General features: G+C 29.9%; 1 protein-coding gene across 1 annotated transcript in view; it reads right to left on the bottom strand.

Moving 5' to 3' along the window:
- LOC135124066 (uncharacterized) overlaps positions 1-26,340 on the bottom strand; it is a 219,642-nt gene that overhangs the window by 2,646 nt on the left and 190,656 nt on the right. The window contains exons 3-5 of the mRNA XM_064048927.1: positions 15,082-15,155; positions 14,903-15,004; positions 12,567-12,782 (exon numbers count right to left, since the gene is read on the bottom strand). Coding sequence (XP_063904997.1) covers positions 12,567-12,782; positions 14,903-15,004; positions 15,082-15,153 — 390 coding nt within the window. The 5' untranslated portion in view covers positions 15,154-15,155. The remainder of the gene's footprint in view (positions 1-12,566; positions 12,783-14,902; positions 15,005-15,081; positions 15,156-26,340) is intronic.

Genomic DNA, 26,340 nt, shown 5'->3' with positions numbered 1-26,340 from the left:
AATCTTCGGTCAATTACAAATATAAAAGTCGCTGTCACGATATCTGCTGCAAGAATCACGAAAAATTAATACAAAATTTTCAAAAGTTTTCTAAAAAAATGGTTAAAATTTGCTGAATCGACTGAGAATTGGTGTAAAATTGTAGATAATCTTCGGTCAATTACAAATCTTAAAATCGCTGTCACAATATCTGTTGCAAGAAACACGAAAAGTGGATTAAAAATTTTCAAAAATTTTCCAAAAAAATGGTTAAAATTTGCTCAATCGACCAAAAGTTGGTGTCAAATTGTGGATAAGCTACCGCCAGTTATACATCTGAGCTCGCCATCACGATATTTGTTCAAATAAACACGCAAAGTGGATTCACAAATTTTCAAAAAAAAAAGGTACTTAAAATTTGCTCAATCGACTGAAGATTGGTATCAGATCGTAAATAATCTTCCATAAGTAACCAATCTGAAATCGCCGTTACGATATCTGTTCCAATAAACAGGAAAAGTGAATTAAAAAATTTCGAAAATTTTTCAAAAAAATGGTGAAAATTTGCTTAATCGACTGAAAATTGGTGTCAAATTATAGATAATCATCATCCAGTAATAAATCTGAAATCGCCGCCACGATATCTGTTCCAATAAACACGAAAAATAGATTCAAAATTTTCAAAAACTTTCGAAAAATATGGTTAAATTTGGTTCAATCGATCGATAATTGGTGTCAAATTGTAGATAAACTTCCGCCATTTGGTAATCTGAAATCGGCGTCAGGATATGTGTTCCAATAAACACAAAACATGAATTCAAAATTTCTAAAAATTTTTCAAAAAATGGTTTAAATTTGTTCAATCGACCGAAAATTGGTGTCAAATAGTAGATAATCTTCAGGTAGTTATAAATATGAGATCACCATCACGGTATCAGATCACGAAATGTGAAAATTTTCAAAAATTTTCCAAAAAAATGGTTAAAATTTGCTGAATCGACTGAAAAGTGGTGTCAAATTGTAGATATTTTTCCACCAGATACAAATCTGAAATCCCAGTAATGATATATGTTCCAATAAACACGAAAAGTGCATTCAAATTTTCAAAAAAATGGTCAAAACGGGTTCATCGACTGAGGCTTGGTGTCAAATTGTAGATAATATTCGGTCAATTACAAATCTAAAAATCGCTGTCACAATATCTGTTGCAAGAAATACGAAAAGTGGATTAAAAATTTTCAAAAATTTTCCAAAAAAATGGTTAAAATTTTCTCAATCGACTAAAAGTTGGTGTCAAATTGTGGATAATCTTCTGCCAGTTATACATCCGAGCCCGCTATCACGATATTTGTTCAAATAAACACGAAAAGTGAATTCACAAATTTTCAAAAAAACCGTGGTTAAAACTTGCTCAATCGACTGAAGATTGGTATCAGATCGTAAATAATCTTCCATAAGTAACAAATCTGAAATCGCCGTCACGATATCTGTTCCAATAAACAGCAAAAGTGAGTTCAAAAATTTCGAAAATTTTTCAAAAAAATGGTGAAAATTTGCTTAATCGACTGAAAATTGGTGTCAAATTGTAGATAATCATCATTCAGTAACAAATCTGAAATCGCCGCCACGATATCTGTTCCAATAAATACGAAAAATGGTTTCAAATTTTTCAAAAATTTTCGAAAAATATGGTTAAATTTGGTTCAATCGGTCGATAATTGGTGTTAAATCGTAGATAAACTTTCGCCACTTGCTAATCTGAAATAGGCGTCAGGATATGTGTTCTAATAAACACAAAACATGAATTCAAAATTTCTAAAAATTTTTCAAAAAAATGGTTTAAATTTGTTCAATCGACCGAAAATTAGTGTCAAATAGTAAATAATCTTCAGCTAGTTATAAATCTGAGATCACCATTACGATATCTGTTCAAATAAACACTAAAGGTGAAATCAAAATTTCCAAAAATTTTCAAAAAAATGGTTAATATTGGTTCAATCGAGCCAAAATTGTTGTCAAATTGTAGATAATCTTCCATCAGTTACGTATCTGAAATTGTCATCACGATATCTGTTCCAATAAATACAAAAAGTGGTATCAAAATTTTCAAAAATTTTCCAAAAAAATGGTTAAAATTGCTTCCAGGGAGCAAAAATGGGTGTCAAATTGTAAATAATCCTCCGACGGTTACTAATCTGAAACTGCCGTTACGATATCTATTCCAATATACACAAAAGTCAGTTCAAAATTTTCAAAAATATTTCAAAAAAATGGTTAAAATTTGCTTAATCGGCTGAAAATTGGTGTCAAATTGTAGATAATCTTCGGTCAATTATAAATCTAAAAATCGCTGTCTCGATATCTGCTGTAAGAATCACGAAAAGTGAATTCAAAATTTTCAAAAATTTTCCAAAAAAAATGGTTAAAATTTGCTCAATCGACTGAAAATTGGTGTCAAATCCTAGATAATCTTTTGCCAGTAACAAATCTGAAATCCCGTCACGATATCTGTTACAATAACTCGAAATGAATTCAAAATTTTCAAAAATTTTCCAAAAGAAAAAGACTAAAACGTATTATAACTTACTGTCAATTTGTGTTATTGGATTTCGTTATTAAAAATATAAAAACTAGTTCAGAGGAAATTTTCAGAGGAAAATTGGAAGATATTTCCCACGTAATTTTCATAAATCATGGAAACAGAATCTGTTTTAAATGAATTTGAGAACTACGAAAACTGTAAGTTGAAAGTCACTGAACTTTAAAGCTCATTAAAATTAAGTAACTTTTAACTTAAATAGAAGTGAAATTCGGGACATGTAAGTCTCGGGAGAGCATACTGTGGAAAAAGTAAGCTTTAGTTTTAAAGTTGTTTTGAATTTCACTAACTCTCTTTGTTTCTTATGCTAACGAAAAAGTAAAATGAAAAATTATCGTAAGTTTGAAACTAAAAAGTAACAATATAGTAACATTTTTTAAGTAAAAATGACAATAAATTTGCACGTTTTTTTGACATTGTAGAAATTTCAGAGAAAAAACAATACTTATTTTGTACATAAAAAAGTTTTCATTTAGATTTTTTTTTGTGATACCTCTATAAATAAAAAAAGTGTTGACACTCAAAGTCAACGCTTTTAGATAATTTTGCCACGCCCAATTTGTCACGTGGGGAAAACATCAACTACATGAAAAATGCCGCAGATATTTTATAAAATTTTTTGTAAAATAAATGTGATTAAATGTCAAGGCGTATTCATAAGTCATAAGTGTAGAAGTATACTATTTATAAAATTTAAATAATGTTTAATGTATGAAATTTTGAGGAAATGTCATCACGTTTTTAACGGGGACGACTAGATAAATTTTGGTTAGTGTCATAGTATGTACACGATATTCGTAACATATGTACTTGTAAAATTTGACAACAATCGGTCCAGTAGTTTGGACACTACCTGTTTAATAAAAACTGAAACATATGGCGACAGACGGACGGATGAAAATGGAAGACTTTTTACTTTTTCGCATTCCAGGGGTTATGAAATGTCCTTAGACATAGTGTTAGACAGAACTTCCCATATCCCTGGAGTACAACAAATCTAGCTTTTTTGAAAAATTATATAATTTTATTTTGTGAAGAGAGAACAATAAAAAAACACGATCAACAACAGTCATGGTTTTTTAGGATTTGTCTTAAACTTGTCATAAACTACAATTACAGAAGCTGTTATTGTATGAAATTTGAATAACATTTACTATGCATAATTTTGGAGTGACATTGGTTAGCGTTTTACTACTTACTCGTACATGTATTCCAAAAACACATATAAAATTTGACAAGAATCTGTCTAGTAGTTTCGAAGATTATTTATTTAATAAATCTTGGCACAGATGACAGACAGACAGACGAAAACGGGAGATCTTATTTTTCGTACTCTACAGATAACAAAATAATTTTAAAATGAACTAATTTCATTTTATGAAAGAAAAAAAAAATAGGTTGTAGGTATTGGTTGTATTTTAGTAAAATAAATATAAAAAAATATGAGGTTAGAAGAGAAAATTTTCGATAGCCAAATTAGGTGAAGATACACATATCAAACATAGTAACTGTAATATCACCATTTTCATGTGTGAATACATTAAAAATAGACATTGCAGAAAGAAGGATGGTTGTCAGGACGTAAAATTTTCTCGTAAGAATTTTAATATCTAAGTAGACAATAAAAAACGAAAAGAACACAGTTTTTATGTACCAACCAGTACGTGCGTATGTCATGCGAGTTTATTAAATTGGAATGGTGAAATTTTTATGATGAATATTTTTGTGGCCTCTAAACGCATGTTTTAATAATTTCTTCTTATTTAATAAAAAATGAAACATCGACGATAAAATTTTTGAAAACTGCCAGTAAAATAACTCTTTGCACCGAAATATTTTTTTAATGATTATCATGCACGAAGGTAAGATTTCTTGCCATAATTACAGAAATAACCATTTGAAAACGTAGCTTGTTTAAGAAATTGTTTGAAGAACCTAAACATTTTTTTAATTCGTTTCTGTGTGTTTAGCAAATTGTGTATAGCGTGCAAATCCAAATATTAAAAAAGGTCTGACGATATTAATGTTTAATTGTAAAGAGTCGGAAGGTTTTGGAATGAATTTCTCTCAATTATCCTTCTTAAAAGAAGTGGTTACGGTGGCTTTTTTGCGAGTGCCGAATCGATTCAGCTAAGTGCCTCCGCTGATTGAAATGAAATATTGCCATTGAGTCGATTTCAGGCAGGTAATTAAATTTTAATCAAGCCCTGAATTAGGGTAAATATTTCTTTTGCTCTTTCCAAATTGCTTTTTCCAAATGATTGTGTGGTGTCACGTCTGGAATGTTTTCCTAATAAAATTGCCCGCCTGACGTAAATACTGCTATATTATTTTGAACTTGGCAGCTCTGATATGAAATATGGAGAAAGCGGATGTAACGCAATTACTTTTTTCAAAGAAAATAAAATATAGGACGTCGGAATGATAAAAAATGCGAAATTACGCTGAATGAAGCGTGTCTGCACATTACGTCTGTTGCTGAAGACAGACAACGACGATGTTTATTAGTCTGTGCATTGTATGACGGCAATCATTTCTGCATCAACTTCATGTCGGAATTGTCTGGCGCAAGTTGACGGTATTAAGCCCTCAGTGGTAGTTTGGTGTTTGCGCCACATCGAAAGCGTATATTGCGGCCAATATAATTCATATATTTAACAAACACGGAACAGACTGAGGGCTTTGTTTTGTAACTGTGTGCTCTCGGGCCAAATTGGAATTAAAATTTCAATGCAATAAAAGCGGGGCTTTGCCCAGTGGGGTGTGCAAAGCGTGACTTTCTGGCTTTGGAGCCGATAAGCCAGGGGCGGACGCAGGGGCGGCCCGCAGTCCACAACAGATTTTTTGAAAATGTTGAGAAAAGTTAAGTACTGAACGTGTTTTTCTACAGAATTTTCCAGATAATTGGGCTCTAAAACACTAAATTTATCATTTTAATTCTCTATTAGATACTAACTTCGCTGGAGTTCCACGTATTGTAGAATGGGGAGTCCTTTTGTATGCAAATAAATATCTAGGTACTAATTAAAGTAGAGAACGGAAAATTTCTATTTTCACTATCAAACAAAGCTTTTTCAATGCATTTTTAAATAATTAACGCTATTTTTTGCCAAGCATTGGATGACGGATGATAAGGTAGACTAAAAACTTGCTTAATATTATTTTTATCACAAAATGTTTTAAATTTTGAAGAAGTGAAACTAGTACTACTATCACTAACTAGCTTGTTTGGAACTTCAAATCTTACAAATACTTCTCGTAATTTATGAATTATTTCCTGGGAATTTACAGATTTGATCTCAAATATTTATTTAAGATAAAATCATTCGGTGTGAGCTGAAACACTACGATTAGGAGCATCACACTTTAATATGGTGGGCCGATTTTGTTTAAAATGTGTCAATACTAAATCAGAAGTGATTGTTTAGCTAAATTATATGCACTCTCACACTCTGGCGTCCACTTAAATACAGGGTTTTTATAAATGATTATAGAGTGGAAGTAGGTTATGGAAAGTGCCGCCTCTCAATTTAGGACTTTACTAAATGCCCAAGGAGTCACGATAAATACCACACGCATCTGTATAACTAGTTGCCTAAATGCTTCATATCTTATTAAAAAATAAAACTAATTCCTTAAACAAATTTATCGCGGTTAAACATCACAGTAAATATTGAAAATGTTCATCATTTTCTCTTTTTAATTTCAAAAATGTTCAGTAACATCCTTTCGTTAATACTTTGGACCCCTTGTTCAATTTTATGTTGCGACGGGAACTTCTGACAGCTGAGAAAATCTTGTCAAAGAGGTTTGCGGATCCTGCTCAAGTCATCTCAAATCATCAACAACTTCCTCAGATGCTGAAGGTCTTCCATAAGATTTCTCTTTGTCGACACTGCCACTGCGGTTACAGAATACACTCACTCTCCCTTTATGAATGCACCATTGCGATAATAAGACATAACATAATTTCAGTGAAGCGGAATTTTTGAAATCCATAGCCAACTACGACCTCGGAATCTTTTGTAAAAACCCTGTATAACATCTTTTCTTAATAAATTATATAATGGTTTCATGTTATTTGCTAAATCCATATGTACTGACCGGCAAAAAAACGGCCACTGAAATATTTTTCACAAAATCGTTTTAAAAATGATTCATTTAACTAGTGATTATTACTTTATTTAAGGAACCATTCAGTGTTGATATGGAAACATTGTGTTCTATTCTGTATTGATTTTTACATATTTTTGGTCACAATTTTGGTAGTTATTTTTTACTTTTAGCAACAGTGATCGAAAAACCGAAAAATTGAAAAACTGAATTATCGACGAATAAAAAAATTTAAAAATGGAAAAATTAAAACATCGAAAAATTAAAAATACCAGAAATTGAAAAGTTCCCAAAACTGATAATAGTAATAATGTTGAAAAAATTGCAAAATGGAAATATTAAAAAATCCCAAAACTCAAATATGGAAACATTGAAAAATACGAGAAAAATTGAAAAATCGAACAAGTGAAAAACCGCAAGGTTGAACGAAATGTCCAAAAATTGGGAAATTAAAAAATTAAAAAACTGAGGAAATAAAAAGTCAAAAAAGCAAAGTCGAAAAATCGCAAACATAAAAACTCGAAAAACTGAAAAATTAAAATCCTGAAAAATCCAAGAATTGAAGAAGTGAAGGACTGAAAGATCGAAACTTTGGAAAGTCGAGAAATGGGAAAATAAAAAAATTGATTAATTGAGAAATAGGAAAACTGAAAATTCAGAAACGTCAAAATTTGAAAAATTAAAAAATATTGAAGAACTGAAAAATCGAAAAATCGAAACATCGGAAAATTCAAGAACTGAGAAATCGAGGAGTCGAAAGTCGAGAAGTGGAAAAATCGAGAAATTGAGAAACTGAAATAATCTAAAACCTAAAAATCGAAAAGTTAAAAATGGAAAACTTGATAAATCGAGAGATTGGGAAAATTGAAAAATTAAGTTATGGAACAACTGAAAACTCCAGCAATTCGAAAATCTAGAATTTTAATAATAACAGATTAAAATTTCGAAAAGTTGAGAAATTGAGAAATCGAAATATAATAAAATGTAAGGTTTAAAAAACGAAAACTGAAAATCCAAGAAATAAAAAAGCGAAAAATCGAAAAATCCAGAAGTCGAAAAACCGAAAAGTCGAAGAAACGAAATATTGGAAAATCCCAATACAGAAAGAAATATCCAAAAGTAGAGACATTAAAAAATTGGTAAAATTGAGAAATCGAAAAACCAAAAAAGCGAAGTCGAAAATTCGAAGAACTGAAGAATCGAAACTTGGAGAAATGGGAAAATCAAAAATAGGTTAATTGAGAAATCGGAAAACTGAAAATTTAGGAACGTCAAAATTTGAAAAATTGAAAAATAGAAATACTGAAGAACCGAAAAATCAAAAAATCGAGAACCCAAAAACTCTAAAATTTAAAACAATGAACAAATTAAAATAACGCAAAATTGAAAAATTGAGAATTCCAAACATTAAAAAACAAAAAAATAAAAATTCAAAAATCTAAAATTCAAAATTCGAAAAACTGAAAAATGAAAAAATCGAGAAATCGAGACTCTGGAATTTAAAAAATTGAAACATTGAAAATCAGATAACTGAAAAATCGAAACATCGAAAATTTGGAAAATGTAAACATCGAAAAATTGGAAAATCGAAAAATAAAAAAAATTGGAAAATCGAAAATTTAAAAATTCTAAAAATTGAAATATTGAAATACAGAAGAACTGAAAACTCGAGAAATCGTAAAAGCTAAAATTTTAAAACTGAAAGTAAAAATATGGAAAAGTTGACATACTGAGAAATCGAAATATAAAATAGTGGAAAAACTGAAAAATCTAAAGTTTAAAAAACGAAAAATTGAAATTCCAAAAACTCAGATATCGAAAAATTGCAAAATAGGAGAGAAATTGAAAAATAGAAAAACTGAAAAATCACAAAATTGAACGAAATGTCCAGAAATCAAAAAGTTAAAAAGCAAAGTCGGAAAATGGCAAACATAAAAACTCGAAAAATTGAAAAACCGAAAACCTGAAAAATCGAAAAATTGAAGAACTGAAGAACTGAAAGATCGAAACTATGGAAAGTCGAGAAATGGAAAAATCAAAAAATTAATTTAGAAATTGGAAAACTGAAAATTCAGAAACGACAAAATTTGAAAAATTAAAAAATGTTGAACTAAAAAATCGAAAAATGGAAAATTTAAAACATTGAAAACTAAAATATGGTAAAATTGAAAAATGGGGAAATCTAAATATCAAAAAATCAAAAAAATAAAAATTCGAAAATCTATAACTTAGAAATCGAAGAACTGAAAAATTAAAAAATTAAAAAATCGAAACACGAAAATTAAAAAATTCGGAAAATAGAAAAATCGGATAATTCAAAAATTGAAACATCGAAAAAACTAAAAGTCGAAAAGTAAAAAATCGAAAAACGGGTAAATCGAAAAATCGAAACATCGAAAATTTAAAAAATCAAAAGATCCAGAAATCCAGGAGTCGAAGGATGGAGAAGTCGAAAAATCGAAAAATTGATAAATCAAGAGATTGGGGAATCAAAACATCGAAACATCCGAATCTCCATAAATCTAAATCTCAAAAAATTGAAAAAGCGAAAATTTAAAAATTCGGAAAATTGAAAAATTAAAATAAGTATAGAAGAACTGAAAGCTGTAGAAATCGAGAAATCTAGAATTTTAATAATGAAAAATTAAAATATTTAAAGTTGAGAAATTGAGAAATCGACATATAAAACAGTCGAAAAATTGAAAAATCTAAGGTTTAAAAAACGAAAACTGAAAATCCAAGAAATAAAAAATCGAAAAATCGAAAAATCCACAAGTCGAAAAACCGAAAAGTCGAAGAAACGAAATATTGAAAAATCCCAATACAGAAAAAAATATTCAACAGTTGAGAAATTAAAAAATTGGTAAAATTGAAAAATCGAAAAACCAAAAAAGCAAAGTCGAAAATTCTGAAGAACTGAAGAATCGAAACTTGGAGAAGTGGAAAATTCAAAAATAAGTAGATTAATTGAAAAATTGTAAAACTGAAAATTTAGGAACGTCAAAATTGAAAAAATCCAAAGATAGAAATACTGAAGAACTGAAAAATAAAAAAATCGAGAAATCGAAAAATCGAAAATTTAAAACATTGAACAATTAAAATATCTATCGCAAAGTTGAAAATCGAGAATTCCAAACATTAAAAAATAAAAAAAATAAAATTCGCAAATCTAAAATTCAAAATTCGAAAAACTGAAAAATCAAACAATCGAGAAATCAAAACTCTAGAATTTGAAAGAATGAAACATTGAAAATCGGATAACTGAAAAATCGAAACACTGAAAAATCCAAAAAAATGAAAGCTCAAAAGTAAAAATTCGAAGAACCGAAAAATCTAAACATCGAGAAACTGAAAAATCAGAGGATCGAGAAATCGAGGAGTCGAAATCCGAGGAGAAAAGTTAAAAATTGATAAGAAATTGAACAATCGAAACATCTGAATTCGACAAATCGAGAAATCAAAAAATTAAAAATTCTAAAAATTTTTAAAAAGAAAAATTGGAAAATCGAAAATTTAAAATTTCGGAAAATTGAAAAATTGATATATAGAAGACCTGAAACCTCGAGAAATTGAAAAACCTAAAATTTTAAAAAGTCGAAAAATTGAAACATCTAAAGTCCAACAAAAAATTGAAAATATATAAAGACAAAAATCGAGAAATCAAAAAATCAGAGGACCAAGAAATCGACGAATCGAAAGCCGAGAAGAAAAGTTAAAAAGTGATGAATTGAGAAATTCAACAATCGAAACATCGAAACGTCTGAATTCGATAAATCCAAAAATCAAAAAATTGAAAATTCCAAAACTTTTAAAAAAGGAAAATTGGAAAACAGAAAATTGAAAAAGTCGAAAAATTGAAACATATAAAGTCCAACAAAAAATTGAAAATATATAACGAAAAAAATCGAGAAATAAAAAAATCCAGAAGTCCAAAAATCGAAATGTCAAAAAATCGAAATATTGAAAAAATCACAAAACTGAAAGAAATATCTAAACACTTGAGAAATTAAAAAATTGGGAAACTGAGAAATCGAAAAACCAAAAAAGCAAAGTCGAAAATTCGAAAAACTGAAGAACTGAAGAATCGAAACTTGGAGAAGTGGGAAACTCAAAAATAAGTAGATTAATTGAGAAATCAGAAAACTCAAAATTTAGGAACGTCAAAATTGAGAAATAGAAATACTGAAGAACTGAAAAATTAAAAAAATCCAGAAATCGAAAAATTTAAGATTTAAAACATTGAACAATTAAAATAACGCAAAATTGAAAAATTGAGAATTTCATACATCGAAAAATCAAAAAATACAAATTCGAATTTCTAAATTTTAAAAAGTCGAAAATTTGAAACATCTAAAGTCCAACAAAAAATTGAAAATATATTAAAAAAAAATGGAGAAATCAAAAAATCCAGGAGTCCAAGATTACTTCAGAAATCGGAAAACTGAAAATTTAGAACCGTCAAAATTTGAAAAATTGAAAAATCGAAATATTTAGAAATCGTAAAATTGAAGGGGACAAAAACTGAAAAATTATATCATTTAAACATCGGAAAATTGAGAAATCGAAAAATAAAAAACATCAAGGAATCGAAAATTTGAAGAACAGGAAAATTGAAAAAGTCCAAAACTTAAATATTGAAAAATTGAAAGATCTAAAGTTGAAAAATCAAGAAATCGAAAAGTCGAAAAATCTCAATAGCGTATTTATTATGAACCACAAGTTCTAACAACATTTTAACATTTAAATACCATTTATTCGACAAAATTGTAAGATGACACTATCAACTCCTGGGGGACATCAACGGATAAATTTCGACTAACGTTTTAACTTGCTTCTAATAACTATTAATTGGAAAATGTTGATTTTTCCAAAAATCTTCACGTCTAAGGTAAACGCTCAATACGGATTTATAAACGGTAAACGAAGGATATAAAATTTAAATTACATCTGGTGAGCGTTTTACCATTTGATAATACAATCTCACTCACTCTATGACTGACTCATTAAACCCTTGGATCTAGAAAGCTGAAAAAAAATTCAGTACAAAAGCACAGAGGTTCCCTTAAGACAAGGAATAAGGTCGAAGTTTTCGAAATTCTTCCCCCAAGGGGATACAATAAGGGATGAAAATCTTAATGTTTGTTTCGTCGTACATTTTCAAAGTAATTTGGCGTTTTTGGAAATTCCACCTCTGAAGGGGCAAATAGGGGATGAAAATTTGTGAGTCAATATCTCATTAATGATTCTTAGAAATAGAAAAAAGTCAAAGACCAAAGTTGTATCGTTTTTTTGTCTTATATATTTTTAGATATTTGTGTTGATTTTTCTTAGACTTTACAGTCACAATTTATTTTTGAAACTCTGATGCGACATTGCCACGTTATTCCAATTTTCTTGAGTTTTCTAGCAGTGGAAGGATTCACAAAAAAAATCGCAGCAGAGGCGCTTTCTTGTGGTATAAATCAAATAACATTGTCGTATACAGAGTGTTTATTAAAATGTTTGACTATTACAATTTTCAGGTATCGATATTTTAGTTTTTCAAATAGAAGATCTTATATTTTATTACTGCATCTGATTCGGTTTTTTGTTACTGAAATTTTTTACTTTTTTAAGAGGCACATCGAAATATTTGAAGAACGAGGACGAAAAATAAGGTCAAATAAAGTAATAAAATAAGTTCTATTAACAAAAATTGAAATATGGATATTTGAAAATTGCAAAGTTTTAGAATTTTTTATAAACATTACGTATTTTAAAATTTGATATAATTGAAATGTAATATATTTGAATTTTATCAACCTAATTCAATATTTTTTCACAAATAATAAGTATACTAAAAATTTGTTATACATATGTCCAATTAATTTATTACCTGACATTCTATACATTTGCAGTCATCAGTCTGTGAACAGGTGAGACCCAATATCGAGGCTGCTTCTTCGTAAAGATCTATACTACTCCTCCTGCTCCTGCAGCCCTCCGCCGTCGGCGAAGAGGCAGACGTCGAACATTTGTTTTCAGCCGTTGTTGTCGCTTTATGGCTCGTATCTTGTAGTGACGAATTCGCCGACTTATTCTGAATAAAAAACTAAAACAGAAGAAAAACGTTTTTAATAAAAGAATCCTATTCTGACAAATGAAATATGTTTTCAATATTTTTATGGTAATGCGAAATAGAGGCGCTCGAAAACAAAAGGATTGTTCCAGGAACAAATGGTCACAAAATAAATAAAATAGGAGCGTTTGTGGAAAGAAAATCCAATTTCACCGATAAACTGAGCTGATCTGGTGAGGATAGACGCCGACTCGGTATTGCTAGTTTTACTCATAAACATTTTTAAATTATATCGGGAAAGTGGGGCGAACTAAATTGAGGAAACGCAGACCGCAAAACTAGTTTGCTCCAACCGCTGAAAATTCGATTTCGACTAGGTTTTCAATCTCGGTGAATTAAAAATGGAAATGTTGCAAAAAACCCGACATAACTCTCTCCATGTATATTTATAATTTTGTAAAATATACTGACACGAAAATACTGTGTTGCTACGAATTATTTTTCATCAGCGAACTTTCTAAATTAACGATGCCCGGAACTAGATTAGACAGGCTAAAAAGCGCGGCCGAAAAACGCGATTAATTAATTTCGTCTTATTAGCGTCCGGAATTGAGTTTTGGGCGTTTATTGGCCCGTATAAGAACACTTCCCATAGAATTTGTTGCGGAAACGTGACAAAAAACCGGTGAAAAGGCCCGCGAGGGCGATAAATCGTCCAGGGGTTTCTCACTATTTAAACTTTATCCGAACACGGTCGAAGAATGGCGTTATTTTGTTATTCAAGTTTATTCAGAATTTTCCGGTTTGAAGAGAGTTGAAGTTGTTGGTGAAAATCCGGGCAACGGCGCGGTAATGTTAACAAGCAAGTTCTGTTTGCCCAAGTTGTTACTTCTTTCCTTTTTCCTGTGACTTGTTTCCGGTCGACTCTAATACGTTGGCTGTCAGGCACACCGGACCGGGAATCCCCGGAGTATAAACTGCGGCACATTTTATTTGTCAACCGACGCCATATATCTTGCTGAAATTGCGTGACATTATGTCACAGTGAAAAAATATTTAGGAATTTCAGGGGTTCTTCTAATAGAAAATGCGACACGACCAGATGGAACAGACGGAAGGGTATGTTTTAATTTATGGTTTTTTACTTTTAAAATAGCCAACTTTATAAATTGTTCCACGGTTTTCCACCACAAATTTTGTGATTTACGGACGTCATATATAGTTCCCACACGAATCAATGTCTTCCGAACGATTAACTACAAATTTATGTCATACACTGGTTACTGCTGTAGTCGTGTTTCTAAATGTAATAATACAACAATACAAAACTAAAATAAATTAAATTTAGATTTTTTTCGCGCGTAGCGTAGTTAGAACGAGGCAACTGTTGAAAAGCGTTTCCCTTTAATTTATGTTTTTGCGCTTTGGGTAAAGCAGTAAAAATAAACTTAATGGAAATCGTTTTAATTAGGGAGACAGCGGGGTCCACTACTGTTTTGTTTATTTATGGAAATGGGGGTGGTTCAGGTAGGGGTTGTAACAATGGAAAGAGCAGTAACTCTGTTTGCGCAAATTACGTCCTTGTTGATTTTTCTCATTTTCTTATTTGCTAATTTTCATATGCGTGTAATGTTTTAATAAGTTTTTGCGGCCCGAAAAGACGTTTCAATTTACAATCCTAAAATAACACAGGAGCGTTTTTGTGTAACTGCTGGGTTTAAATTCTTGACGATGTTGTAATTTTTCTTCGCCTCGATACCAACGCCCAATTCAGCAAAAAATATTTCACGATGCTATCACCTCCCGTCGTCTTAATTGGATTTTCTTGGTAATTAAAGTTATCTCCTTTATTCAGTTTAATCAACCCGTTCGATAACAGACCAATTTTCACGAATTCAATGTCTGAATTACTCGCATACATATAATTATAAGAAATTGTGCGCTGTTTGATTGTTTGAAACTTGTGTGGTTAGCATAAAAATATTTCACCATTAAACCTGAGCTGTGTGCCCATAACCATCGTACGTGAGGAAACTTTTTAGTGTTTGAAACATCGATTCGGAGCTTTTGTGTGAAAGCTCGAGAATATAATATAAAAGCGAGCTTCCGGTACGAAATAATACACAGTAAGCTAAAACTATCCCGTGACTTACCTCTAGTGCTGGATTAAGTTTGTGTTTAAGTTTGGGTCGAGGTTTGTATTTGAACATTTCTCTTCCTGCGGGCGATGCGAATAAATTAGCTAAGTTCGTATTCTGTAAAAAACACGGAAATTAGCAACGAGTTTTCCAGAAACAACAAATTGGAAGCTCAAACAATTAGCTGCGTTTACCTCGGATTTCGTGTTGGTTTCCAAAAAGTAAATATCCTTGTGCGCCGGGCAGTTTATTATTTCCCCTTTCATTGCTGGAACAAACAGTGATGTTAGCTCTATTGTTACAAAATATGGCAGAGGAAAATGGGGTGAAAGTGGAATTAATTGCAGGGGAAATTTTAACAGTGACATTTATATTTCCGCGTCTGTCGTCTAGTTCTTTGTTTACCATAATCTATCTCTGGCGTTATCAAATAAGACGAAGTTGTCGATTTGCGATGATTATGATTAAAAATGGTGAAGGCGCTGGAAAAATTGATTTTATGTTTAAACAATGTCTACGAAAGTTCTGCATTAATAAAATTAAAATATATAGATTTTTCTTTCGTTGGACCATCCACTGGAAAAATAAAAGTAGGTTCGTGATCGTGAGAAGGTTTTGTTCAAATATATGTCTTTTCGTAAAGCAAATTTTAAAAAAATTTCTTGCTCCCATGTTTCATGAACTACTGGAAGAATAACGACAGATTCGTGATTCTGAGAAAATTTCGGTTCAGATAGATTCCATTTTGTGCAGATTTGAAGATGTTTTAAATTTTGTGACAAAAATGGTGGAGGCGCCAGAATAAACATTCATTTCTGTATTTATTCGACGAAACAGCTTAAAATTTTCATTAAAAAATTACATGATATAATAATAATTAGTGAATAAGAGAAGTATTTTTAATATTGATAGCATTGTTTATTTACTATCAATTTAAACATCATCTCTAATAAAAAAATGATGTTCAGTTTAAGAAGACGTAAACAATTGACTGATTATTAACTTTTTTTTTAATATTTTGTAAACTAGTAATTGAAAAATAATAGAAATCTCATTTACTACTTATAAAAACGTAAATAACTAGTCGTTAGAAAATGTTCTACCAAAATTTTCATTAAACCTTTAGTCTAAAAATTACCTGTCATTCACCTTTAATTACTAGGCTTAAACATCATAAACAGACGACTGATGAAAGAAATCTTACAACAATTGACGTTGCTACATGCTATCAAACAGCAAGCCTACATCAACGAAAAATACAAGATACTAGGTTCAGTTATAAATGGATGCGTCAAGAAGATAAGATTATATGCTGCATCTTTTTGAAAAGTATGAATAAAATTTAAAAAGCTGTTATTAATTTAATTTTATGTGATGTTAATTCATTTTTTTCAGTTAAAACTGTATGTCATTTTTGATTTTGAAACATCTTCTGGACTGTAAGGTTCTAAGTAGAATTCCAAAACAAAAAAGCAGGATCTATTCCAAGCTTATTATTTAAGTAATTATTAAACATTTTATTTAGAAACGTGATTAAAAGACGTTATCTTTCCAACGGCAATTGAGTTTTCTGGTTATAGATTCCGATAAATATTCAGGAAGATGTATATTTATATTCTGTAAAATTATGTAGACATGATTTAGAATCTTATGGTTCTCAGATCGCGACCTTTTAAAGTTTTTACAAGTTTAGTAGGGGCAAAATGAGTCTTATTTTAGCTCCGCCCACCCGCCCCCTACTTTCTCAAAGATTATGTCATTTGCCAAAATACGTTTTATCTTTGCAAGTATGTACTAGTCCCGCCCACTCGCCTTCTATTTTCTCAGAGGATATGACTTATGCCAAAATCAGTTTTATCTGAGCAAGTGCTAGCAAGTACTACCTTCTGAAGAAATAAAGGATGGATGGGCGGGGCTAGTACTTGCTAACATAAGTCTTATTTTGGCAAATGACATATCCTCTGAGAAAATAGGGGGCGGGTGGGCGGGGCTAGTAATTGGTAAGATTAGACTAATTTTGGCAAATGACATACTTTCTAAAAAAGTAAGTTATTTATACAGGGTGTCTCAAAAAAATTAATAACTGAGTCAATTAATTTTATTGATTAAATCAAGAATTGCAAAAGTGAAATCAGAAACGGCTGACTCCATTTTTCCAGCAAATTTTGGGAATACAATGCTGTTGTTTTTCAATTTCCATTTTACACTATAAAAACAAGTCAGTGAAATGGGGAAAAGAAGTAGGCAGAGCTAAATTTAGGTTTGTTCTAGTTTTAAGAGCAAGCAGTAGCCCCGCCCACCCACCCTTTCTTCGTTCCAAGGACAACTCTTAATATTGTTTACTTCTAGCTTAGCAAGTTTTAGCCCCGCCCTACCATCCTTTTTTTTCTTAGAAGATGTCATTTCCCAAAATCAGTCTTATCTTAACAAGTACTATCCCCGCCCACCTGCCCTCTATTTTCTTAGAAGATAATAATTTACCAAAATCAATTAGCGAGAATGGGAACCAATAGAACGTAGGTTATTAGAAAAAAGCGTTAATCGTAAATTTTTTGTTATACTACTTATTTGTTATAACATTTATTTCTTATTTCTGAAGAAAAAAAAGAGAGAACAGGTGGGTGGGTGGGGGTAAGTTTAACTTTTTCATACAAATCTTTTATAAGCAAGCAAGCCTCTGAGAAGATTTCTGCTTAGACAGATGTCTTTTTGTGACGACTTGAACAAGTTTCAAATTTAATGTAAAAATGGTGGAGGCGTCAAAATAAAACTTTATTTCTTCCTTGTTTGATGAACTACTGCAATGATGATGTGATCCTATGAAAATTTATGTTCAGATAGTTGCATTTTTCAAGTCAAAAAAGTGACAAAAATGGTGGAGGCGCCAAAACGAAAATTGATTTCCTTATTTATACTAAGTGACATGGAAATCAAAACACCCAGTAATAGTAAGTATATTTTAATAATTTTTTTATACATGTGTGTTAGTGTAAGATAAGTAAACGATCAGTTTTTCTGTCATATTCGTAGTACCACTTGCCAAGATAAGACTGATGTTGGCAAATGACATACTCTCTACAAAAATAAAGGGTGGGTGGGCGGGGCAGCAGCTATTTGCTAAGATAAGTCTGATTTTGTCAAATGACACACCCTCTAAGAAAAAAAGGGCGGGTGGGGGGGGCTAGTACATGCTACATTTTTTTGTCCTTCGAACACTTCGGAAATGAGCCAAGGGCATTTTTTTATTAGTTTAGATTTGTAAGTTATTTTTGATTCCATGTCTTCGAAAATTCCAACACTTACCAGAATTGATCAAATAAAAAATGCCAATTTTCGATTCAAAAAAATTCATTATCAATCAAAGCATTAATACTCTGTTTTTAAAATAAACTGTCGAGATTTATATGCTAAAATTTTTTTGAGTATTTTTAAGCAAGGTTTCAAAATTCTCACATTTTTAATACCTTCCTCCAACGAAAAAATTGCATGAATTGGAATTTACTTAAAGAAATTTTCTTATAGATTTCATCTGGTTTTTGGGCTTCATTTCATCAAAAATTTCAAGAATTTTTCCAGAATTGATAAAATGAATAACGACAATTTTCATTTCAAGCTGAATTTTTCGAAAATTTTGGTCCGAGCCCATCAACGCGATATGTTTATAAAGTACTCCAAATTTTGATCATGAAATTTAGTGTATAAATGGTGGAGGCGCCAGGAGAAAAATTAGTTTTTCTGTGTTTGAAAATTTATTTCTCTCCTGTTTGATGAATTACCGCGAAGATAAAGTTGGATTCGTGATCCTGAGAAAATTTGGGTTCAGACAATTACGTTTTTCTGAAGATTTGAACAGTTTAAAATTTTGAGAATAAATGGTTGAGGCGCTAAAATAAAAATTAATTTTTTTATTTATTTGACGACCTACCGCCAAAATAAAAACAGGTTCGTGCTCCTCAGAAGATTTGTGTTCAGACAGATGCCTTTTTGTGACAATGACCAAGTTTCAAATATAATGAAAAAATGGTGGAGGCGCCAGGATAAACATTTATATCTGTCCTGATTGATGAACTATTTCAAAGTTAAATTGGGATTTGTGATCCTGAGAAAATTTAGGTTAAGATAATTTCATTTTTCTGAAGATTAGCACAAGTTTCAAATTTTGTGAAAAAATGGTGGAGGCGTCAAAAAAAATTTCTGGTTTTTCGTTATTTGACGACCCACCGCAAAAATAAGAACAGATTCGTGCTCCTGAGAAGATTTCTGCTCAGACAAATGCCTTTTTGTGACGACTTGATCAAATTTCAAATTTAATGTAAAAATGGTGGAGGCACCCAAATAAAAATTTATTTTTCTTTTGTTTAATGAAGTACTGAAAAAATAAGGACACGTTCTTGATTCTGTGAAGATTTTGGTTCAGGTTAATGCCTTTTTGTGAAGGTTTGATCAAGTTTCAAATTTTGTGCAAATATGGTGGAGACGCAAGAATAAAAATTCGTTTTTTTCTTATTTTATAAAGTATTGAACAAATAAAGACAAATTCTTGATTCTGTGAAAATTTAGGTTCAGATTAATGCCTTCTTCTGAAGGCTTGAGGAAGTTTCAAATTTTGTGTCAAAAATGGTGGAGGTGCCAAAATAAAAATTTATTTCTTTTTTTAATTGACGACCTACCGCAAAAATAAGGACAGATTCGTACTCAGGAGATAATGTTCCCCAGTGACAAAATTTACATTTCAAATTGTATTTATTAAATGGTAAAACGCTCACAATGTTATTTTACAATTTTGTCGAATAAATGTTATTTAAATGTTAAAAAGTAGCATAGTCCTGAACTTGTGGTTTATAAATACGCCATTGAGTTTTTTCGGCTTTAGATGTCTCAATTTTTCAATAAGTATTTCAATCTTGGGCATTTTCAATTTTCCCATTCTTCAAATTTTCGATTTTCTGGATTTTTTTATTTTTCAATTTCTCAATTTTTGTCCTCTTCAATTTTACTATTTTTAAATACTTATTTCAATTTTTGAATTTTTTCAAATTTGGAGGTTTCTAAATTTCCAATTTTTTGATTTCTGAAGTAATCTTTTTTTATTTTCTTATTTTTCGACTTCTCAAAGGTTCAGTTTTTGACTTCTTCAATTCTTCAATTTTTCGATTTTTCAATTTTTCTATTTTTTAAGCTTACAATTTTTCAACTTTGCTTTTTTAGTTTTTCGACTTCTCAATTTTCCAATTTTTTAATTTCTCAATTTTTTGGATATTTCCTTCAGTTTTGAGATTTTTCAGTATTATGATTTTTAGACTTTGCGATTTTTGGACTCCTAGTTTTTTTGGTTTCTCAATTTTTTACATTTTGGATTTTCGAAATTTTAGATTTTTCAAGTTTTCAACTTTTTGATGTTTTCATTTTTCAATTTTTAAAATTCTAGGTTTTTCGATTCCTTGAGTCTTTAGTTCTTCTATATTTCAATTTTTCAATTTTCCGAATTTTTAAATTTTCGATTTTCCAATTGTTCTTTTTTAAAATGTTTCGATGTTTCATTTTTTGATTTCTCGATTTATCGAATTTAGATGTTTCGATGTTTTGATTGTTCAGTTTCTCGATTATCAATTTTTCAATCTTTAACTTTTCTTCTCGAATTTCGGCTCCTCGATTTCTCGATCCTCTGATTTTTCGATTTCTCTGAGTTTAAGAATTTTTCGATGTTTCAATTTCAGGATTTCTGTTTTTCGGTTTGTTACTTTTGGGCTTTTCAATTTTTGGATTTTCCAATTTTTCGATGTTTTGATTTTTCAATTATCCAATTTTTGAATTTTTCAAATTTTGAGGTTTCTAAATTTCCATTCTGATTTCTGAAGTAATCTTTTTTTTTATTTTCTTATTTTTCGACTTCTCAAAGGTTTAATTTTTCACTTCTTCAATTCTTCAATTTTTCGATTTTTCAATTTTTCTATTTTTCAAGCTTACGATTTTTCGACTTTGCGTTTTAAGTTTTTCGATTTCTTAATTTTCCAATTTTTTAATTTCTCAATTTTTTGAATATTTCCTTCAGTTTTGAGATTTTTCAGTATTATGATTTTTAGACTTTGCGATTTTTGGACTCCTAGGTTTTTTGGTTTCTCGATTTTTACATTTTGAATTTTCGAAAGATTAGATTTTTCAATTTTTCAACTTTTCGATGTTTTCATTTTTCAATTTTTAAAATTCTAGGTTTTTCGATTCCTTGAGTCTTCAGTTCTTCTATGTTTCAATTTTTCAATTTTCCAATTTTTCTTTTTTAAAATGTTTCGATGTTTCAATTTTTTGATTTCTCGATTATCGAATTTAGATGTTTCGATGTTTTGATTGTTCAGTTTCTCGATTTATCAATTTTTCAATTTTTAACTTTTCTCCTCGGATTTCGGCTCCTCGATTTCTCGATCCTCTGATTTTTCGATTTCTCTGAGTTTAAGAATTTTTCGATGTTTAGATTTTTGGATTTCTCAGTATTTCGATTTTTACTTTTGGGCATTTAAATTTTTGGATTTTTCAGTTTTTCGATGTTTCGATTTCTTTATTTGTCAATTTTTTAGTTTTTCAATTTGTAATATTTAGATTTTCCAATTTTATTTTTTGATGTTTTTGATGTTTGGATTTTACGATTTTTCAATTTTGCGATATTTTAACTGTTCAATGTCTTAAATTTTAGGTTTTTCGATTTCTTGAATTTTTTATTTTTCAGTTTTTCAGTATTTTTGTTTTTCAATTTTTCAATTTTCCGATTTCTCAATTAATCTATTTTTGATTTTCCCATTTCTCGAATTCTCAAAGTTTCGATTTTTCTGTTCTTCAATTCTTCAATTTTTTGATTTTTCGACTTTACCTTATTGGTTTTTCGATTTCTCAATTTTCCATTTTTTTAATTTCTCAGTTTTTGGATATTTAGTTCAGTTCTTTCCGACTTCTGGATTTTCCGATTGTTAAGTCTTTGATTTTCAGTTTTTCGTTTTTTAAACTTTAGCTTTTTGAATTTATTTATTTCGTTTTGTCAATTTTTTAACTTTTTGATATTTTATCAGTTTTTAAAATTCTAGATACTTCTTTCTCGACTTTTCGACTCTTCGATTTCTCGATCCTTTGATTTTTCGATTTCTCAATGTGTCAGTTTTTGAATTTTTCCGATTTTTTGGTTTGTTGGTTTTTCGATTTTGCATGATCCGATTTTTTAAGTTTCCAATCTTTTAATTTTTCAAGTTTCAATTTCTGGATTTGTTACTTTTTCAGTTTTTCGATTTTTAAATTTTAGACTTTCGAATTTTTGTTTATTGTTTTTTTGAAGTTCGGATTTCTCCATTTTTCAATTTTACGATATTTTAATTTTTCAGTGTTTTAAATTTTGGATTTTTCGATTTTTCAATTTTTCAGGTTCTTGATTTTTCAAATTTTCTACCTTAAGTCTGCGATTTTTCGACTTTGCTTTTTTGACTTTTCGATTTCTCAATTTTTCAGTTTTCTAATTTCCCAACTTTTGGATATTTCGTTCAATTTTGTGATTTTTCTTCTAAGTATTTTGCAATTTTTCGATGTTTCAGTTTTGGGATTTTTTAGTATTTAGACTTTTCGATTCTTCGACTTTGTACTTTCCAGATTTTCAAGTTTTCGTTTTTTAAACTCTAGATTTTTTCAATTTTTCAACTGTTTTATACTTCGATTTCTCAATTGTTTCAAAATTATCAGTTTTAGGAACTTTTCAATTTCTAGTTCTTTTAATTTTTCAATTTTTAAATTTTTGATTCTTCGATAATTCAGTTTTTCATTTTCTTGGTTTTTCGATAACAAATCGTTGTTGATGAAAGTTTTCCCAATGTTAATACGTGTCATATAATCTATAGAAAATAAATAACTACTAACATTTTGATTAAAAATATGTAAAAATTGATACAAAATAGAATACAGTGTTTCTAAAACATAAAAATAACTACAATTTTTCCGAAAAAAATCTATTGCATGATTACGGTTTCACTGGTGTTGCTAATTTAGGATGTTTTGTTAATAACCAAACACAATTAAGGAATTAATTCTTAGTTAAACAAAAAAACAGTTGCTTGTCAAAATCGAGTGTAACATGTGAGATGTGATAATATGTTTGTAAATAAAAGCATCTAAATGATAACTATTTCCCGCAGAAATTCTGAACGCTTAGAGTCGACATTGGCCTGAGCGCGCTTTGGTCTGTGGATCAAACAAGTTCTCAGGCGAAAGAATGCCTTTTTGTGAAAATTTGAGCAAATTTCAAAAATTCATTCCTCCTGAGTAGCGAAAAACAGGAAAAATAGGTACAAATTCGTGATCTTGAGAAGATTAATTTCAGGTCAGGTCAGGTCAGGTCAGATGGCCTTTTCGTGAACATTTGGGTAAGTTTCAAGTTGCGTTCCTTTGGTGTTATTAGTTTTTCTCAAACTTTTAGGATGTTCTAAATTTCCTAATAAAATATTACTGTTAGAAAATTTTTATTTCAATCACCAATTTTGCCTGTTACGTCAGTGTACGCTGAGAAAATTCTATATAAAACTAGGTATACTACTAGCCAGTTGTTTTTGTTAAAAATCGGTAACAGTGTACGTTTTATTAGTGTTAATTAAAACTTTAATTTATGTTAAATTGCTTTAATTGTAGTGTCACAGTTACAATTAATTTTTTTATAAGTTCTTCAACTTTATTATAAAATTTATTTCGACGTTTTTCATAAGACAAAAACATTACACAGTGCTTTTGCGCATCTGTTTAATGTATACCTGTTGTATTGAACTCAGTAAATTCCTCTAAATGTTATGGTTGTAAAACTGTCTCAGTAATAAGCTCGTGCATCACTAACCAATTATCGGTGCTTTACAATTACAGCTTTCCGATTTCTGTTAATCTTGTCAGCATAATTAATAATTTACATCTGCTATGTAGGCCTATCTGTCATTAAACGCAACTGAACCAATACAATTTACGCCAATGCTAGCTACAAGTTAGGTCATACATTACGTTTAATTGCTCGCAATTTCCAAATCATTAAAACTTAAAATGACCCACCTACACTTCACCCACGTAAATAAAGTACTACGACGTCACCTCCTAACTAGATATATAAATCGATAAAACTGAAGCGTTGTAATAAGAAAAAAGTTCTTTTTGTCTTAATAGTTTCCCACGTCGCGACTTGAGCTTCGCCGCCTCTACCATCTAGACGAGAAATCAATTAGGAAAGTCTCCATTAAAAGGTCGCATCTCCATAATTTGCCCATTTGTCATTTTATTTTATTCAGTCCGGAGGGTGTTTTAAAAATGTAAATGACTTTGTTCTAGTAAGAGTTAAAAATGTAAAAAACCTGCTTCGTTTTCTTAATGAGTACGAAATGAACAAGTAAACTCGACGCAATCTTTTCGTAAATGTAGCGAACCCTTAATTATAGTCGACTTGAAGAAGTTTTATTTTTGTTTTTCGAGTCGAGTTTGCTTAACACAGGTTTTTAAGGAAATTAAACCAATTAGAGTTCGAGCGGCAAATATCGAGATAGAGACAGTTGATAATTAATCAAGGAGTGTGTTCGACATTTCTACAGATTAAGAACGACAAGACGAAGGGAACGGAGAAGAAAGGAACTTTTTGGATTATTATTTCACGAACTAACTTTATAACTATTATAAAGAAATTGTTACTTGAAGTACGTACTATCCCACACGAAAATATTGTCGGTACCTAGCAACGAGGGGTATTAAGCTCCTCCGCCTTCTCTCTGCGGGTTGCCATAATTCCCTAAACACTCAGGTACTCGATTTTTCAAAATATTGTGACTTTTAAAATCTTACATTTTTGGATTTTTCAATTTTTTTATTTTTCAATTTGTTGATGTTTCGATATTTTAAATTTTCAATTTTTCGAATGTTTAAGTTATAGATTTTTCACTTTTTTGTTGTTTCGGTTTCTCAATCTTTTGATTTCTTTTTCAGAATTAATTTTTAGCGTTTTCTTTCCATTTTTCGCCTTCTCGTTTTCAGATTATCACATTTTATGCCAATATACGGCCACTGGTTTTGGAGGACGCTGGGGCTCGAAAGTTTTAGAATACAGTAACGTTGTGCCCGCCTATATTTAATAATGATAAAATAAAAATTATCATTGACATCACCTTATCCAAAATAATATTCAAAATGTTTTGCTGCATTGTAGCTTAATTAATAATTTTAATCGCTTCCTCTGTTTTGAGGAGACAATTTGCTGCGTGCTTAATTGTCGCATTCTTTCGATATATAGACATAAACAATTGAAGTTAAGCATATACATCTAAATAACTTTAAACCAACTTTTTGCGTTTAAAAGAAAAAGTCTTGTAGCCGCCTACATATACGCATACATATCGAATATTTAGCAAAATTTTAAAAAATCGAGTAGGTCAAAAATTTTAAAATCAAAATTTTGAAAAATGCCAAAATTGAAAAATCCTAAAACTTAAATCGGGAAATCGAAAAATCGGAAACTAAAAAATCGATTAATCGAGAAATTGAGAAATCGAAAAATCCAAAATTTAGAAACGCCAAAAATTGAAAAATTAAAAAATCGAAAAATTTAAATATGTGCATAAATCCCAAAACTAAAATGTCGAAAAATTGGAAACTCGAATAATTGTAAACACAAATAAATAATCGCAAAACAGAAATAGAGAAATTGAAACACCAAAAGATCGATAAGTCGAGAAGTTGAAAAATCGAAAAACTGAGATAAAAATAATAAAAATAGCTAAAGATCGAAAAATGGAAAAATTCAAAATTGAAAAATTTAAACTTAAAAAACCCGATATAGAAATATCGAAAAACTGGAAAAATTTATTCCGAAAAATTGAAAAGTAGAAAAATATAAAAATGAGAAGGCAAAAAATCGAAAGACTGAGAAATCGAAACAACAAAAATTGAAAAATCTAAAATTTAAAAATCCGGAAAATTGAAAATTTATAAAATCGAGAAATCAAAACATCAACGAATCGAAAAATTAAAAAATGTAAGATTGTATGTAGTCGTAAAAGTATGAAAAAGCGACTGAGTAAAAAATCAAAAAAACGGAAAGTCGAAAAATCTAAAAATTTAAAAATCGAAATACATATTGAAAAATCCCACAACTTTAACATAGAAAATATGAAAATCCAAAAATTGAGAAATCGAGAAATCGGAAATACGAAAAATCGAATAGTGGAAAAATTAAAAACTCCATTAAGCGAGAAATTGAGAAATCGAAAACCCAAAAATTTGGAAACGCCAAAAATTAGAAAATCGAAAACACGAAAGGATGAATTATCGAAAAACTGAGAAGTCGAAAAATTGAAACATCAAAAAATTGAAAAATAGAAGTGGCTAAAAATCAAAAAATGGGAAAATTAAAAATTGAATAATTTTAACTTAAAAGAACCGATAAATCAAAAAGTGAAACATCG

Source organism: Zophobas morio, unplaced genomic scaffold (assembly GCF_036711695.1).
Source record: "Zophobas morio isolate AGI-343-1 ecotype UQ-CSIRO unplaced genomic scaffold, CSIRO_AGI_Zmor_V1 ptg000007l, whole genome shotgun sequence".
Lineage (NCBI taxonomy): Eukaryota > Metazoa > Arthropoda > Insecta > Coleoptera > Tenebrionidae > Zophobas > Zophobas morio.
This window is presented reverse-complemented; position numbering and strand designations above follow the sequence as displayed.